Here is a 19423-nt window from a genome sequence, read left to right on the forward strand (position 1 = left end):
CCCTCCACCCCCCGCACGCGGCTATCCGCTCCTGATGCCCCGGCTTACCTACAATCGGTATGTCGGGCGTCGGGATTTTGGCATGAGGCTAATGATAGGCGTCGATATTTAGACGCCTATCATTAGGACCATGCCGGGATTTCACAGTCGGGAAGCCAGCGGTCGGCATTTCGACCACGGGCTTCCTGACTACATACCCTACTTCTAAGACTTCTCATGTTGAAAAAAGTATTGAGCTCCAAGAAATGGTGTGCAGTACTGTATGAATGTCCCTTACTGATCCATTTTTGTGCTTTTATTATTATTATTATTGTTTATTTATATGACGCCACAAGTGTTCCGCAGCACCTTACAAAGTACATAAATAGATTGATTTACAGTGACTTACAGTACAATACATTACAGGGCATGGATAATATACATTGCTGCATTCGCGACCATAACACCCAGATAAGCAACAATGCAAAGCAACTAAGTGTTAGGTGCCCTGGTAGAGAGTAAGAAGTAGATGAAGGTAGAGTAAGGAGAAGCACAAGAGGGTAGAGTGCCCTGCTCATAGGTGCTTACATTCTAAGGGGGAGAGACAGACAGACAGGGGTGAAACAGATGGGGTAGGCAGGGAGAGAGGAGTATATAGCAGCAAGTTAAGATGAGAGCTGAAAGGCTTTGATAAAATAGTGGGATCTGAGAGCCCGTTTAAAGGATTGAAGAGAGGTGGAGAGTCTGATGGGAAGCCGGAGAGAGTTCCAAAGGTGGGGAGCAGCGCGGGCAAAATCTTGGAGGTGGGAGTGGGAGGAAGTAATCAATTGGCATGAGAGGCAGTGTGCATTTGTTGAACGAAGAGGGCGGACAGGAGAGTGAAGGGAGATGAGATCAGAGATGTAAATGGGAGAGGAATGGCTGAGGGCTTTGTAAGTGAGTGTGAGAACCTTAAATTGGTTCTAAAAGGGAAGGGGAGCCAGTGGAGAGCTTGTAGGAGAGGGGAGGCAGATGCAGAGCATTTTGAGAGGAAGATGAGCCGAGCAGCAGCATTGAGGACAGACTGGAGAGGAAAGAGAAGGGATTTGGGGAGGCAAGAGAGGAGGAGGTTACAGTAGTCCAATCTGGAGATGACCAATGAGTGAATGAGGGTTTTAGTGGCATCCTGGGTGAGAAAGGGTCTAATCTTGGAAATATTTTTAAGATGAAAACGACAGGACTGTGAGAGATTCTGGATATGTGGTTTGAGGGAGAGGGAGGAGTCCAGGATAACTCCAAGACAGCGCACTTTGTGGCTAGAGGTGATAGTTGTGCCATCAATTGATAAGGAAATTGTGGGAAGTGTGGTTATGTAGGGGGGAAGGAAGATGATTAGCTCAGACATATTAAGTTTAAGAAATCGCTGGGACATCCAGGAAGAGATGGCCGAGAGACAGTTGGAGACACGAGTGAGGAGAGAGGTCAGGGGAGGAAAGGTAGATCTGAGTATCATCAGCATAGAGATGATATTGGAGGTCAAAAGAGCTGATGTGTTCACCTAGTGAGGATGTATAGAGTGAGAAAAGGAGAGGTCCAAGAACAGAACCTTGGGGAACACCTACTGTAAGAGGCTGTGGGGGAGAAGAGGAGCCATGAGAGGAGACAGAGAAGGATCGGTCAGAGAGGTAGGAGGTTAGCCAGGAGAGGGCAGTGTCACGTAGACCAAGGGAGTGAAGGATTTGCAGAAGGAGAGGGTGGTCCACAGTGTCGAAAGCAGCAGAAAGGTCAAGGAGAATGAGCATAGAGTAGTGGTCCTTGGATTTAGCAGCAAGTAGGTAATTGCTGACTTTAGTGAGGGCAGTTTCAGTGGAGTGGAGAGAACGGAAGCCAAACTGAAAAGGGTCAATGAGTATAGCAGTAGATTATTCTATAGTTCATTCTTTCAGCAGAAATCCAAGTTCTAGTGCAACATTACTTGACAATAAACCAATCTTATAATTTCTGTTGCTTGATCACAGTTCATAAAGTAATGTGCTGGGGACTAGTCTTCAAAGACGGATGATATTTTTCTGAAGGTGGCATTTTGTCAAGAAATGTTCCTTTATTTAAACTAAGTGGGAACAAGTATGTTTGGGTTATTTGGTGTATGTTTACAGGCTGAATAAATTGTTACACCCCTCTTGCCCTCCTGCTTTTTTCCTTCAAAACACGTCATTACTTCTCGCAACTAAAACATGCCATTTTTCTTTACTATTGTACTTTTCATTTAGTTTTAAAGTGTAAAATGCAAGAAAGTTAATCTTGTGGTTATGATGTATTGATGTTTTTAAACTGGGTTACTACTGCAATAATTCCAGTTTAAATGTAATAACCAAGGTAGATGTTAAAGACGTATATTGGAGGATTTGGATATTTTGTCAACACAATATTTTACTTGATTTTAAATCTAATAACATAACAGCCACTATGAAATATAATCTTTTTTATATTTCCTGTTCTTTCTCCTTTAGTTTCTTCTGCCATTCATCTTCAGTGTTTCTTTAAAGTGAGGGTTTCTATGCTAGTGACATAATAGCTGTGTCTTTTGAAGAAGGACAAAGCCCTTCCACGTTTCTCCCTCACATGGACTTTGGCAAGATTGCTGATATATGAGGCCAACCAAAAAGTACAAACTCTCTAACTTGCACAAGATAGTAAAAGTTCATAAGAGTGGGTTTAAGTAGGAAACAGTGAACAATGGGAGCCAATGACTGTTTTAACTAAGTGCTGAGTGAACTCGAGGATATCCATATTGGTATTTTAGCTATGTGTTGTACATTTTTGGGTCATTCTTTAAAGCAGTGGTTCCCAGACTGTGTGTAGCAGCACCTAAGAGAGTTCCAGTGCTCTTGTGAATGAACTGTACCCAAATCAAATAATTGGTCTAGCATAATTTTAGGCAGGTCAGCACACTGCTTGTTGCCTTACAGAGGCAGCGAGCAGCCAATTACACAGAGCAATCTGTTTAGTGTCCCCCTGTACATCCCTTTTTTGTTTTGTGGTATGAAAATTTCCTAGCTATTACATCTGGCTACTTGTATGTTTGATATTAGAAAAATTGAGATGGCGAGTTATGGCCAGGTATGTTTCATTTGAGACCATTCACATTCTATTACATCCAGGGACTTGAAAATCTGTGGAAATTGCTGGAATTGCTCCACTTTTTACAAATCAGAGCTTATTACATTCCTCCCAAAGAGTCTAACTCTCAGAGAGTTCCATGCTATGGGAAGGAGGTCCGGGGTTGCGAAGAGTTATCTGAGCAGTGGCTTCACTGTGGTTGGTGACACCCTGTGCGCTGTACTCACCCACTCACCCCTCCTATGGTCCTTTTTGCGTTCACTCGCAATAAGACCGTGGTCTTGTGCCAATGAAACCATGCTGTCTGATGCATGATGTTTTGGGTGCGTGGTCGCGTGTCACGTCCCATTCATGTCATGCTGAGGGCATGTCCAGCGCTTTGGTGACACCATCCAATGGAGTAACAGCAAAATTGCAAAGCACCTGTGCTATTTTTGTGTCACCCCTTAAGGATGGTGTCACCCAGCGCGGTATGTTTTTATTTTTTATTTTAAGAAAACCTTGAATTGTACCTGGAGAAGGGGACTGACCTCCTCTAGGTAGAAGGTAAGTATATAGTGTGAGTGTGCATGAATAAAGGCATAATTCCTTTGGGGTGTGTGTACTATGTTTTTGTTTTATATTTTCTTTTCAGTGGGAGTACAGGTGCCAGCAGCCTGCTGACACTTGTGGTTCTACAAGTGCCACAGGGCAGGCTTGATGGGACCTGTAGTCCCACTGTAAAGAACAATACGATTTCTTTGTTTTACACAATTTCCCCTACACCCACTGCCACCAAGGCTGGTTAATCCACAGGAGGAGGTACCCCATTTTAGTTGTGGGCTCCCCACTTTCTGAGGATTGCCAGCCCTTTGCTGTTTGGCAGTTTGGGGTTGGTTAATGATTTGTCAGGGGGGTCCCTCTGTGTATGTCCCTGCTATGGCTCAGCCCGCTTATGGTTATAGGAAATGCGCTTTTTTTATCTTTGGAGGGGGGAGCTCTATGATGTTTTTTTCCTGATTTTTAACCCTTTCTTCACATTACACACAGAGCAGTGCATAGATCACACTGCCCTGTACAGTGCTGTAGCAGAACACGCAGTTCACAGGCACTTCTATTAATTTCTTCTATTCTGCTTCGTGTTCTATTGTGTTTTTTCCCAATAAATCTGTGAATTGTATTTCTGTCTATGGGAAGAACTCATGTGTTGGTTCAAAGGTCTATTGACTTCTATTTTGCGTGTTGGTTGTCTTTCTATGCGGGATTGTGCTTTTGCACTTGTGTTTACATTTAGTAAATCTCTGAGTTGCAAAATCAAAGGAAACTCACACGGGAAAGCAATCTCGGCCAGACACGATTCTTAGTAAATATACCCCTTATAGTGACTTGGGCAAAAAATGTTGCTGATTTTCATATGGTATGAAGTAAAGACACCCATCCATAAAGCAGCCAATATAAAATATCACATGAAAACTAGTGTGTGTTTGTTTCTGTGTGTGTGTATGTATGGATATATATGTTGCAGCTTTTTGGGTCCTGTATCATTTTTTTGTATGACTTTTGTAATATGAAGTTGATTTAATATGTTCATTTGGGCTATATGTGTACTGTATCTATTATAACATAAACACAGTATGTACAGTGCATGAATGTATAAACACTACATGTTTTTGTTGCACAACATTGTATCAACCATTACACTACTTTCCATAAGATTTATTTTTCTCTGTGTCAACCAACAGTTTGGCATTGTTCCCTACACGTCACAGACATACTTCCCACATAGTGATCGTGCAATCATTTTAAATTGTGGTTAAGAAAAATACTTTTCCAATTAAGTATGCTAATTCCCATGTTTCTTAAAGGTCTGCAAAACTTAAAATACAAGATGGCTCATAGAAAACAGTTACTAGTTACATTCATAAAAGTGAACAGATCTGCACATATTTGGCTAAATTTGGTAAGCTCCTATACACAGCAAGCAGCCTCAGACTTGAGACCATACAGAAGAATCTTAAGGTGCCCATACACCTGCGACGGATCGTCACGATGCAGGGATGCGATTGGAAATTTCCGATCGCCCACCATCGATATTCAGCGATCCATCGCCGGATCGCTGACATTTGACATGTTAAATGTCCCCGATTTGGCGATCGCGATCATTTTTTGATCGCGATCGTCAAATCGCCAAAATCCAATATGTTTGATTTCTGCAATCATGCGATGCCGGGTTGCAGCATTGCAGGATCGTGGCAATCCGTTGCAGATGTATGGGGCCCATTAGATGATTAACCTGTATTTTACATGATTTACAAAGAAATGTATTACTGTACAGTATATCTGGGCACTTAAGTATACTATAAGAATTAATTGGTTATAATGCTTTGCAGCTTGTTGCAGGTAGCCAGCTTTGTTAGTAATAATTTTGATGAAAATCACAATATTGGACGTGGTAGCATTCTGTTTTTGTATTGCCGCCAGCAGCGTTTGGCTGCCGAATCATAAGTATGGTATTGGAGGTGAATAATGTTCCCTGTTCACTTTCCCTAAAATCAATTTGTAAATAAAGCATGACAATAAATATTATTGAATGTCATTTTAAAGAGTTAAGTGCATACAGTTTACAGGAGAAGAGGTACAAAGCTGATATGTTACATTCATGGGAAAAGTATTAGTAGGGAATGCAATATTTTTTAAAAGGAGGAGGATTCTTTAATCCAAGGAGACACACTTGAAGGCTGATGGAAGGATAAGTGGAAGAAAGACCTTTTTAGGGAAAGAGTAATATATCCATGAAATAGTCTCCCAGCAGTTGTGTGGACTCTTACAGTAAAGGAATTCAAGAATGCATGGAACTAACATATCACAGACTTAGAAACGTTGTGCGGCTTTCCCATACAGTAGCTGTTTTTCTGGTACATTCAAAGCTCTTGTGAGACACCTTTTATAAAAAATGTATGCAACAATACATAAGTGCATATCCAATTAGGTGCGAGATTTTTGCTGCAAAACTGAAAACAGCTAACGCACCCATTTTAGAAATCAGCTTGTAAGGGGGAACCAATGAAGTAAAGTCTACCTCCAGGGCGACTAATAAAACCTTTAGGACCTCTGAACCATTGCTGCATATTTAAGTGATAACGTAAAGTTAATCCAGGTAAACCACATATCCAGAAACTCAGAATGTTTATTAGGGGCAAAGCAAAAAATGTCCTCCATAGTCCTATAGTCATATATAAGTTGAGACGTTGGCACCAATCCTATATCAACGGAGGGATGGAAAACGCCAGTGCTGCGGAATAATTGACCATATAGAAATAGTCCGACCATAGGTAGCAGGAAGGAAGAGGGGGATCTAGAGAATGGGAGTAAGAGGAGACATCAGTGAAGAGATACTGGTTTAATATAGCAGTTTCTTCCAGATTGGGGCCAACAGTTGTATGAGCAGTGCAACCAATTTCGGTACACCAGGGAAGAACACTCGGGCAGAGAGGAACATAAGCTATCCAAGCATACCCACTGCTTAGTGTCCACACTCCTCCAATATACAGGTCAAAATAATAGCCTGATAGTTATCATGGGCAATTGTTGTCCACCCCAAAAATGTACCGGATGTTTGAACTGGGGTTTTCTGCCTCCCCCCCCACAAATAAAGGGCTCAAATCATTCAAAGCGATGATGATTAGCCCCGGGAGGGAGCACCCGGAGCTTTTCAATTCACTGCGCTGTTTAGTCCGACTAAAGGATTTCTTCTTGCACCCCCTGAGGGTGCGAGGATAGATCCGACAAAAGTGCCGGCTGTTTTCCAGCTTAGCGTGGTGATGACACTTTATTCGGAGAATGCCGGTTCTCGCAACTAATCACCCAGGTTAAGTTGCGAGAGCCGGCATTATCCAACATAACAGCGCGCTGAATTGAATAGCCCCGGCGCTCCATCCCTGGGCTATACAGCATTGCATTGAATTGAATCGAGCCCAAAGTGCTGCAAAAGATCATGGATTTCAGCCAGAAAGCTGGTAGGGAGTCCTACAGGGGTTGTCCGTTGTAATTATAAGACACATGGAAGAACAATTATTGCCATATAATGTTCATGTGGCCAAGGCAAGAAAAACGTTGTAAGGACCATTGCTCTAGTTCTCTGCGGAGTGTCCCACATTTTTTAACCCATTATTCTGCACTTTGCTTAATTTTTCCCTAATAATGACATGTAATAATTGTCCCAATTAAGCTAATTGAAGACTTCCAATTGCCTAACTAGTCATTAAGGGGGTGTCAAAGGGGTACTGAACCAAGTCTCAACACTTTTACCTTTAAAATAGGGATTTTTCCCAACTTTGCAACTGCTCCTGATATGCAAGAAAAAAGCTGCTGTAATTTACTATTGAAATTACTGCAGGAGAAATTATTGCGCCTTATTGAATAGCAAAAACCTCACGCCGGCAGGAAAACCCTTGCGGCTTAAGAGAAATGTAAATTTTGTGGATAATTAGATATGCCCCCAAAAATGTGGTGTAACAATTGCAATGTTTTGTATTACATATTTAAGTAAAGTGATTGAACGTAACAGAAGTTTTGGCTCAATCTCTATGGCATTATTTGGGTGTGCAGTAAGTGTATCAATAGGGCAGCACAGATGGTGTAATGGTTAGCATTACTGCCTCACAACACTGAGGTCGTTGGTTCGATACCCACTACGGCCCTAACTGTGTGGAGTTTGTATATTCTCCCTGTGCTTGCGTGGGTTTCCTCCGGGTGCTCCGGTTTCCTCCCACACTCCAAAAATATATTGGTAGGTTAATTGGCTCCTAACAAAATTCCCCCTAGTGTGTATGTGTGTGAGCATGTGGTAGGGAATATAGATTGTAAGCTCCACTGGGGCAGGGACTGATGTGAATGGATGAATATTCTCTGTATAGTGCTGCGGAATATGTGTGCGCTATATAAATAACTGGTAATAAATAAATAAAAAATAATTTTAGCCAAGTTATTAAGTTTGATCCCAGGTGTAATTTATTATGGGCCTAATATTGTATGTACTCTTTCTTTGTTTTGCAGCGCAGAGTGAACGATGTGATTTCGCCTATTGTTTTTGAGGCATCTTACAGCCTTGGTGAGCATGTAATTGGGAACGACGACAAAGACCTGCCTGACCTTAAACCTATCCTTCGCTGGAAGAAGGGGCAGAAAATCGCGCAGAGGAATCAGGTAAGATGTAGCGTCCATCTGTGTACTGTGGCTGTTTGCATGACATAATTGTGGCAAACAGAATATATTAGTTGTTATAATCATATACAGATTATGCCCAGAAATGATCCAACCAACTTTGCTTGGATCAGTCTCCGGCGGCATTCCAAACATTTTTAGATTAAACATGCACATGATATCACCACTCACGTGAGTTATTAAGCGTCATTACAATACGCTGTTGTCTGTGCATATTAAATATCCAGATTACCTGCAGTATTCTAACAAAGAGCATTTAAAACTTAGATACTGAGCGTGTCATGGCTGAGTCCATTATTAGATAACTGCCTCATCAGAGTGTGAAAGAAATCTCTATCTGGATTACATGCTGCCTTACCCATGTGTCTGTTTATCATGTTTAGTACTTTCAAAGTCACTTAGAAAATTGGAGTGTTGGAGGATATTTACCGGGTTTGTAAAAGAGACAGAGGTAAAGCTCGTCACTTGTGATCCAGGTCCACTTCTTGCTCACTGCTTTTATACATTATATGGTATTTGCCATTTTTTATTATTATTTATAGTGAAATATTTACAAAGAAAAAAAAAACAGTGACATGGAACATGTCACATTTGTGCAGAAATAAAGGTCTAAACTAATTATAATGACGTAAGAAGTGCAATAAGTATACTGTAATAAGAGATAAGCCATACAATACCTTAAATTGCATTTAAATATATTATTGTAACAATGATGAGATACGATAAAATAGCACAAAAACAAGGCGATGTGAATTATCGGAGTTCGAACGGGGCCCGACGGATGTCGGGACAGCGCAGTGGCCGACAACGGGTGCTTAATGATAGTCACCAGAGGTGTCTAGCCAGAATTGTCAGTGGTAACAAACACTGGCTCAAATCACATCCACATTCAATGCAGGAGGTACCAGACGCATATTCAGCAGGTCAGTGCAGTTTTTTCACCCGAGCTTGTGACTTCGCTAATTGGACCTGGGTCTGAGGAGTCACGGTTCCAGTTATTTCGGACTGACGGTAGGGTTTGAGTGTGGCGCAGACCCCATGAGGCCAAGGACTCAAGTTGTCAACAAGGCACTGTGTAGGCTGTGTTCACGTCGCATTTGTTGGGTCCGTTGGTCCACCTGAACCGCTATGTTGCATTGCGTGATGACCATTTGCAGCACTTCATGGACTTCATGTACCCCCACAACGATGGAAAATTCCAGCAGGATAATGCACAGTGTTATCGGTTACAAGTTGTCCAATTCGTTCTAGGAGCATTCTGGAGAGTTCCAATGAATGGTGTGGCCACTACGTTTGCCCGACATAGAAACATAGAATTTGACGGCAGATAAGAACCACTTGGCCCGTCTAGTCTGCCCTTTTTTACCTTTTGATAACCTCAACCCTATGTGATCCTTAGTTCTTTGTAAGGATATTCTTATGCCTATCCCAAGCATGTTTAAATTTTTCTACTGTCTTGGGACGTGCTGTTCACACCCAAGATCCTGCACCTACAAATATCAGGGAGCTGTGGGAAGCTATCCAGATGTCATGGGTCAACATCTCTCCAGAGGTCTTCTGTCCACTTGTAGAATCGCCACATCGATCTGCTTCACTTTGGCATTTTAATGGATATTAGTAATGTCACACCAGATTCATAAGCATGAATTTGGAACAAATGCTACAGTAGTTTATTGTTCACATACCACTGATAGATGTACTTCTGCAGTATATCACTCAACTAGATCTGTTGGAATATAATAAGGATGGTGAGTATACATTTCGCAGGCAACTAAGCAGCTCTTGTTTTGGGCTACTAGTCCAGGTTTTAGTTTGCAGATGTTAACAAAACAATAACACGGTACAGTATTTAGAATCAATAATTTAGATGACCTTTAATTTTAGCTAAATTCTCAAAAAAATAAAATAAATAAATTAACCCATTAAAATAAGCAAAACATGATAACCAGAAGAGTGGTGTTACACTGGAGATTTTTTTTTTGAAAGATGCTTTCGTCTTAAAATCAATGAGTTTTGTCTAAATGTTTTCACTCAAGCTGATTTCTTGATATTTAAGAGCAGTGTAATGACCAGCGAAACAAAGTTAAGTGCAGGGTCAGATAGGTGATTCAGAACGCATCTGTTAAATGCTGCATGCAACGCTTTGATGATGGGATTGCTCTGCTGTGACAGGGGAACAGAATTCCCCATTGACTTTAATGTTACGCTGACTGAGTGTAACATCATTTCAGAATTCCATGGCTTGCTTTCTAGATGGTAGTAGCCTCTGTTTTTTCTCAAGCACTTGTCAACACAAGAGTGATCAAATACACCTCAGGAACAGCTTAGCAATTATGTAAAGCATTTGAAATGATCAAAAATATAAAAGTTTTTTTCTTCCTCCTTCTACTTGTTTTTCTGCTGCATCTCTTACATAACCCCCTTTGTTAGTCTAAGGCTGTGTACACATTAGATGATATATTGGGCAATATGTTGTTTTCTGGCACTGGAACAACATATTGTTCACATTGCATAGTATGTACACTCAATCACGCATTCATGTTCGTCGTCAGCCGGGTCGTCACATATGCTGTACGTCAGATGGGCAGAGCACGCTGATGACGGCAACCAGGTGACTGAGGGATGGCAGGGTATATCGCAGTCATACGCCGGATCGTGCAGTGTGTACGGCCGTCCGATATATCCTTCCATCGGGCATTGAGTCGGCTGGGATACATGTCCTTCTTATGTGTACCTAGACTTGAACAAAACAGACTTAAATCAAATACTTTTAAAAAGAAAATAAAGAATTATAGTATATTTTGTTTTTCTTTTAATGTCCATAATGTGCATTAATTGGCAGAAGACAGTAACTTGATTTAAAATAATACTACTTAATTAAAATAGCTAAATGAACAATGGTCAAAAGTTTTATTATTTATTTTCTAACTGCTTGTCCTTGTGTAATGTCAAACCTAATTCCTCCAAATAGAATTATCTCCTCTAGTTTGCAAAAGGGGTCAGTGCCTGCTTATTAGAGTCAGGTCACACTCTCTGATTTACAACTACTGTAGACAGGAGCAAATGATCTTTCATCTCTGAAGCCTGAGAGGAAACACAGCCAAATGCCTGTGAACATACTTGGTTTATATTGAACCTGAAGTGATAAGTGAAATAAAGGTATTTTGTCCTTCGGTGGCCTAAAAAAAATGTTTCAAAGGTGACTTATTTTGTCTTTCAGTGACCTAAAAAAATGTATCAAAGGTGACTTATTTTGTCTTTCAGTGACCTAAAAAAATGTATCAAGGGTGACTTATTTTGTCTTTCAGTGACCTAAAAAAATGTATCAAGGGTGACTTATTTTGTCTTTCAGTGACCTAAAAAAATGTGTTAAGGGTGACTTAAGGTGGGTACACACTGCACAGTTATATCTGCAGAGGGAGGCAGTTATTAGACCAGCGGACTGAATGCTGCCGGTCTAAATACAGACACCTAAAGCCAGACATGGGACTTGTGCTGCAGGATTAGAGTTAGGATTAGGCTAGGGAAAGGGGAGGTTAGGGTTAGACGCCACTGGGGGGGGGGGGGAGTTAGGGTTATGCACCCCCCCGGGAGGTTTAGGGTGTGGGAAGGGAGGGTTAGGATTAGGCACCCCCGGGAGGATTTAGGGTTAGACACCACCCTGGAAGTTTTAGGGCTAGGCACCACCAAGGGAGGGTTAGGGGGGAAAAGGGAGGGTTAGAATACTTACCAGCCCCAGTCAGCATATCCTCCTGTCGGGCTTGTGCCGCCGGTATGTTAATCCCATTTCATCTGTAGATTATGGTCGTTCATACACACTGAACGACCATCATCTGTCTCTGGCCGGGGAGCGTGTCATGCCCCCCTCCCCATAGCCTCTGCTGCATGTGTACGGGCGGGCGGCAGACCACTCATACACACTGCCCGATGGACAGATATGTCTGCAGATATATCTGCCATAGGCTGTGCAGCACAGCCAATGCAATATGTCTGTGAACGACGTCATTCACAGACATATCGCTGGTACATACTGGCCGACGGGCACCAGATATATTGGCCAATCAATTCATGGGCCAATATATCATTTATTTATTTATTTAATAACAGTTTCTTATATAGTGCAGCATATTCCGTTGCACTTTACAATTTGAATCAACATTAATAGAACAAGACTGGGTTGTAAAAGACATACATAAAGGTAAGAGGGCCCTGAATCTATAGGATGTCAGTGTGTACCCAGCTTTATTGACCACAAATCAGTTGATTTAGTTTTAAGGCTACACTAATTTGCTTAACTAATGTAAACTCTTTAGGAGGACTTTAATTTGTGTGAAGAACAACTAAGAAATAATCAGTGTAGGTATACTGTAGGCTGGGTACATATTAGGCGACATATATTGGACGATATGTCGTTTTGAGACAAATTGGAACAACATATTGTTCACATTGCATAGTGTGTACGCTCAATCGTGCGTTCACTTGCATTGTTCATCAAAATCAAAACTGAGCTGCACATCAGATGGGAAGATGTCATGAACGATGAGGAGCACATCGCTCAGTGTGTGCTCTTAACCAGGAGACCACAAGATATATATGTCCAATCAGGGCTGGATTAAGGTCTGTGGGGACCTCTGGGCAACAAACTTGTGGGGGCCCCTATATACCACAGTTTCTCGTCACCCTAGGAACATTTTTTTTCTTTTTATTCACCTCAGTAGTAGTGCCCCTCTTGCAATGCCCACTGTAGTAGTGCCCCTTATGCAATGTCCCCAGTAGTGGTCCTTATATAGTGCCCCAGACCTGCATAGGGGGGACCCCCATATAATGCCCCAGTAGTGGTCCCCCTATAGAGTCCCCCAGTAGTGTCCCTTATATAGTGCCCCCAGACCCAGTACTGGTTCCCCCCAATGCAGTGCCCCTTATATAGTGCCCCAGTAGTGGTCTCCCTATAGAGTCCCCCAGTAGTGGTCCTTATATAGTGCCCCAGAACCAATTGTGCTCCCCCCTATGCAGTGCCCCTTATATAATGCCCCCAGTAGTGGTCCCCCTATACAATCCCCCAGTAGTGTCCCTTATATACACACACACAAAAATAAAACAACTTACCTGAATCGCCGCTCCTGGCGCGACCGCCGCAGTCAGCTCCGGGTCCCGGCTCTTCTCCTTCAGTATGGGAGAGACGTCAGCACCATGACGTCTCTCCCATCACACGCTGCGGGGGGAGCCGGAAGGCGGATGCTCATGAGTGAGCTCCAGCCGCCTCCCTCCGTTGTGCAGCAGCCAATGAGAGTCTGTGTGACTCTCATCGGCTGCTGTAACATACACACAGCTGCCACTGGCGGCTGTGTGTATGTCACTTTGTTGTGTGGCTGCGCTCACTGTGCGGTCTACACTACACTAGCGGAGGGGACACTAGCGGCGGGCGCAGACAGCGCAACGCTGCCAGTGGGGGCCCCTCCGTGTGTGGGGGACGACCGCCCCTGTTGCCCCCTCTTAATCTGGCCCTGTGTCCAATGGTACTCTGAAGATATCACCTGAACTGCCAGTGGTCTATACGATGATTGCATAGTGTGTACACAGTAGCAGCTCCAGGCACAGGCAAGCCGGTCTTTCGCCCAGAACTCCATGGGATCCGGCGGGCGCAGGAAAAACCCTTTGTCCCACCTGGCGGTATTTTGATGATAAACGATCAAGGGGAGGGAGCGGAGGAGGGAAGCGGCAGCAACACAGGACAGCGCTGGGTACAACAAAGCCTAGCGCCGGCCCTGTGTGTACAGGAGAAAAGATTAATTGGATACGATGCTCCGACATGAAATATCGTGCCGACATGATATATTGTGCCATCGTTCCAAAGGTTGCAGTGTGTTAGCTTTATATTGTGTGATCTGGGATGAAGGGAAATTCCATCGCATCTTTTGGACGTTATTCTGATGTGCGCCTAGTCTAAAGGTGCCTACACACAAAGCGATTTGCACACGATCAGCCGATGTGTACAATTTCCCTTGAAACTCTCCCCGGCAGCTCTGCACACGATCTGCACACGATTTGGTGTCCAATCTTCATACGATCTCTCCTTCATCCAGACGTTTTACAGTTCATCACGTCCTAGATTGTCAGATCTGCCCTAGAGCATGGCAGATCTGTCGATGCGATGTGCGACCATCGCATCGTGATCGTGAGTGGGGACTCACGGTTTACTCACGGTTTGGGCATATTTTACACTATTTGTCATCATGATTCGACGAAATCGGCCAAATCGTGTAAGATATCGCTATGTGTGTAGGCACCTTAACACTTGCTTGTTAATGCAAATATTTCATCAGCCAATCATGTGATAGCAACTCAATACATAAAAGCAAAGGTCTGATCTCCTGGGATTTCTGCACACAACATTCTATAGAGTTTGCAGAGAATTATCCAGAAAGAAAAAGAACTCAATGAGCGTCCGTTCTCTGCCCAAATCTCCTTTTTAACAAGAGGGGACAGGGGAGACTGACCAGTCTGGTTCAAGATGACAGGAAGGTGACAGTAACTCATATAGCCATGTATTATAACAACGGCATGCAGAAGAGTATCTTTGAACTTGCAGAACTTCAAACCTTGAAGTGGACAGGTTATAGCAGCAGAAGACCACACCGTGTCCCAGTCCTGTCAGCTAAAGACAGGAAACTGAAGCATCAGTGGACACAACTCAGCAAACCTGGACAGATGAACATTGGAAAAGCATTGCCTGGTCAGACTAATCTTGCTTTCTGCTGTGATATGCAAATGATCAATGGATTAATCCTGCCTTTTATCAACAGAATAGGCTGGTGTTGATGATGTAATGTTTTCCTGGCACACACTGGGCCCTATTATACCAATTAAGCATGCTTACACGTCTCACCCTACCTGACCATCTGCATCTTTTTATGGCGTCTTCAAATGCTTACTTTCAGCAGGATAACACCCAATGGCGCATGTCATCTCAAAATGGCAGCACAAACATGATAATGAGTTCATCCAAAAGTCTCAGAAGTCACCAGATCTCAATCCAGTCTTTATCATGTGGTGTAATGGGAGATTTGCAGACATGCAGCCAACAAATCTGCAGCAACTGTGAGACCACACTCTCTAGTGAATGTTTTTAGCTCCTTGGATTCATGCCACAGAAAGTCCAATCATTTCTGGGGGCGAGGGATTGTCCTAGCTAGTACTAGAAAGGTGTAGGAAGAATGAAAAGTTCCACTGTGCTGGTCTGGTATGCAATACCGCCGGATGTATTACTGGTGAACTAAATACCGACACTGGAAGCCCGTACCGCCAGGATCCCGACTGAGGCTGGTAAGTACCCTAATGCTCCCCCCCCCAAGCCTAACCCTCCCTTAGTGGTGCCTAACCCTACCCTCACCCCGTTGGTGCCTAACCTCCCCCCGGTGATGCCTAAGCCCCCCTTCCCGCACCCTAAACCTAACCCTTCCGGGTGGGTGCCTAGCCCAAACTCCCCCCAGTTGCTCCTAACCCCCCCTTCACCTGGCCTAACCCTAAGTCCCCCCGGGAGTGCCTTAAACTACCCCCCCCTCACAGCTAACAGTCCCCGCTTACATTCGTTTGGGATGCCAGGCGTCGGGATTTCAGCGTCTGGCTAAAGATAGGCATTGGTACTTAGACGCCTATCTTTAGTACAGAGTCGGGCTTCCAGCGTCGTGATTCCGATGTCCGGCAGTCCGGATGCCGGTAAATGAACTGCATCCCATATACATACACATAAAAATGACTTAAAAAAATAATATGTATAGACATCATGTAAACAATTAAGAATGTAAAGTGAATATAAATTAGACAGTGTATGCACCAGAATAAAATCTCAGTAGTCTAATGGATAGTGAACACCTCAATATGCAATAACTTGCAGTTAGCAAAGTTCATGTATAGACATGTAAACGTTTCTTATGCAGTCATTAGTAATCAGCCAGTAGAGTAAATGTTGTTGGTAAAGTAGGTGGTGTGTGACATAAGAAACTAAGCTGTATAATTGCTCCATCAGGATCAGCTAAAATGCCCCCAATTTACCTTTAATGTAGGGGTCCTCCTAATCTGTTTGCTGCAGCCTGACTCTCCAAAGTACTTCACATTGAACATGATTTGCCGCAAAGTAACATGTTGGACAAAGAAACTAATTGTTGTAGTTGAAATTAATGGTGTAAATATTCATTGGGGGCAATTCAAATATCTATGATGTGTAGTGGCGATATGTGTCACAATACCGGGAATTACTGTACCCCAATACCACATGGGGTGTGAGGGAAAATGTGTGATGATGATGGCTGCGAGGTCCAGACTACGAACTGTTTCTATGGTACTTCATGGCCATTGCCTCAAATTGAATTGCCCCATTGAGTCTAAATTGGAGTCTAGTTCAGGTTCTCTGGATGAAATGTCTGGTTTGGAAGCAGAGCTTTTTGTTTCTGGAGGTGTAGCTTTGCACTAAGGAGTATAAAAGCAAAATGTATGCTTTTAATAGGCTTCTACATTGTAATTTGCAATGGCATATGTTGTCGATTTATAAAGAAATGTTAATAAATAAATATTTGCTTTGGTAAATACAAGAAGTCAGTAAAACTGAATTTTGGGTACAAAGTTTGGAGAACAATCAACTTGTCTCTGATGAATACACAAGAGAGGTCTCCTTTTCAAGGCTGTTATGTGATATGGGGAACATTACTCCTTCATAAGGACAGCTTTCACGGTGTGGCTGAACTAGATCTCCAGTTGATTCAGGCTGCTAAAATATGTTGCCCAGATGTTGTTGAAGATTTTTTTTTGTCTGGACATATATTAAGCATAAACATCATTACCTCAGATGACTAAACAGTTATTATATGCTGGGTGGGACATATTCCAATGGACAGGCCCTAGTCCAAAAGGTCCCATCGTCTGCACTTTTGTGCTCAGGACATACAATCCAAATATGCAGCTCAGCTGCATCACAGAGCATTGAAAACATATTTATCCAGCATCCTTTTCTCACACTCAAGTCTGGATTATTAATTGTTATTGTTTAAAAGTAAAAGTTTTAATCATGTTCGCAAAGTCCCCGCAAAAGCAAAAAGAATTTCAATTGCAAACAATAAATTAAAAAAACTATAATAAACTGGCCTGTTTATCATTGGTGGCTAGTGGGTAGTGGTAGCTATCATAATGTATTTCTGCATAACCCAACAATATCTTCCTTCGAGCCCCGTTAAAAAACCCTAATGCTGACACTGAATGGAATAAGATATAGCACCCAACCCAATGAGGTAACCAGGGAAGCCGTATCCCATATTAGTAGTCCGGTATCGCCAACGTGTGATAGTGTTAATCTGTGGCTAAAAAAGTTTAATATACAGATGTATCCTTATACCCTAGGGGCATATTTGCTAAAGTGCGGGTTTTTAGAAGGGGAGATGTTGCCCATAGCAACTAATCGGATTCTAGCTATTATTTTCTAGAAGGTGCTAGATAAATGATCAGTAGAATCTGATTGGTTGCTAGGGGTGTATGAGGACACTTCTCTAGGTCTATAAGGCCTGCAATATCCAATATTAAATAAGTTAAGCAGGATACATCTCTGATATATGCATTAATCCATTGATCATTTGTGCATTAAGATGCAAATGTTATTGAAATTGGCTGTTTCCTCTAGATAATGGCAATTACATATTGTCTGGTTTATGGATGATTGCATAAATTGACCCCATAATCATTTAAAAATTACAGTATTCTTCCTTGTTGGTTATTATGTAGTTAAATGAACTGTTGTCACTATTACACCTAGTAGTCTCTTTGGGTAATGCTGCCCATCCACTAGGCGATTAAACCTAGCGATGGAGCGATAACGACGGTCGTTATCGCTCCATCGCTTGGTAATCGCCCGCAAATCGGGCAGTAAAAGGTTAAAAACGACCAGCGATAAATACCACTGACTAAATCTCCCTGGTCTTTTCTCCTTGGCTGTCCACTCGAGGGCCTCAACCCACATGCTGATAAGCTTTCTTCACATGTCCTAAACGCAGCTCGCTGCTTAGTTGCAAGGCACTGGAAAGATATCAACCCTCCTCCTCGCCAACAACTCATAAATAAAATTTGGCATGTGGCGGCCATGGAGAAAATCTCAGCGTATATCCATAATACCTCCCATATGTTTCTTATAGTTTGGGGTGATTGGTTTCTTTATAATAACACCACACCACATGGATCCCTACCAGGGGCTGACTGGCAACTTTTAGCCTGGGGGGCAAGTCCAAGGCACTGGCCCATAAGTAACGGCGCATCCTTAAATGGAGGTGTATGTGTACAATAGCGCTGCTAACATACATATGTGTACGTGTAAAATAGGCTATTTTACACAAACACTTATGTATGTCAGCAGCGCTATTTTACACGTACACTTATGTATGTCAGCAGCGCTATTTTACACGTACACTTATGTATGTCAGCAGCGCTATTTTACACGTACACTTATGTATATTAGCAGCGCTATTTTACACAAATACTTATGTATGTCAGCAGCGCTATTTTACACGTACACTTATGTATGTCAGCAGCGCTATTTTACACGTACACATGTATGTCAGCAGCGCTATTTTACATGTACACTTATGTATGTCAGCAGCGCTATTTTACACGTACACTTATGTATGTCAGCAGCGCTATTTTACATGTACACTTATGTATGTCAGCAGCGCTATTTTACACGTACACATGTATGTCAGCAGCGCTATTTTACATGTACACTTATGTATGTCAGCAGCGCTATTTTACACGTACACTTATGTATGTCAGCAGCGCTATTTTACACGTACACTTATGTATGTCAGCAGCGCTATTTTACACGTACACTTATGTATATTAGCAGCGCTATTTTACACAAACACTTATGTATGTCAGCAGCGCTATTTTACACGTACACTTATGTATGTCAGCAGCGCTATTTTACACGTACACTTATGTATGTCAGCAGCGCTATTTTACACGTACACATGTATGTCAGCAGCGCTATTTTACATGTACACTTATGTATGTCAGCAGCGCTATTTTACACGTACACTTATGTATGTTAGCAGCGCTATTTTACACGTACACTTATGTATGTCAGCAGCGCTATTTTACACGTACACTT

General features: G+C 42.5%; 1 protein-coding gene across 1 annotated transcript in view; it reads left to right on the plus strand.

Moving 5' to 3' along the window:
- ITGA9 (integrin subunit alpha 9) overlaps positions 1-19423 on the plus strand; it is a 512195-nt gene that overhangs the window by 320725 nt on the left and 172047 nt on the right. Inside the window, exon 16 of the mRNA XM_088464409.1 lies at positions 8113-8262. Coding sequence (XP_088320535.1) covers positions 8113-8262 — 150 coding nt within the window. The remainder of the gene's footprint in view (positions 1-8112; positions 8263-19423) is intronic.

This window comes from Taudactylus pleione, unplaced genomic scaffold (genome assembly GCF_031769625.1).
Source record: "Taudactylus pleione unplaced genomic scaffold, aTauple2 ptg000054l, whole genome shotgun sequence".
Taxonomy (NCBI): Eukaryota; Metazoa; Chordata; class Amphibia; order Anura; family Myobatrachidae; genus Taudactylus; species Taudactylus pleione.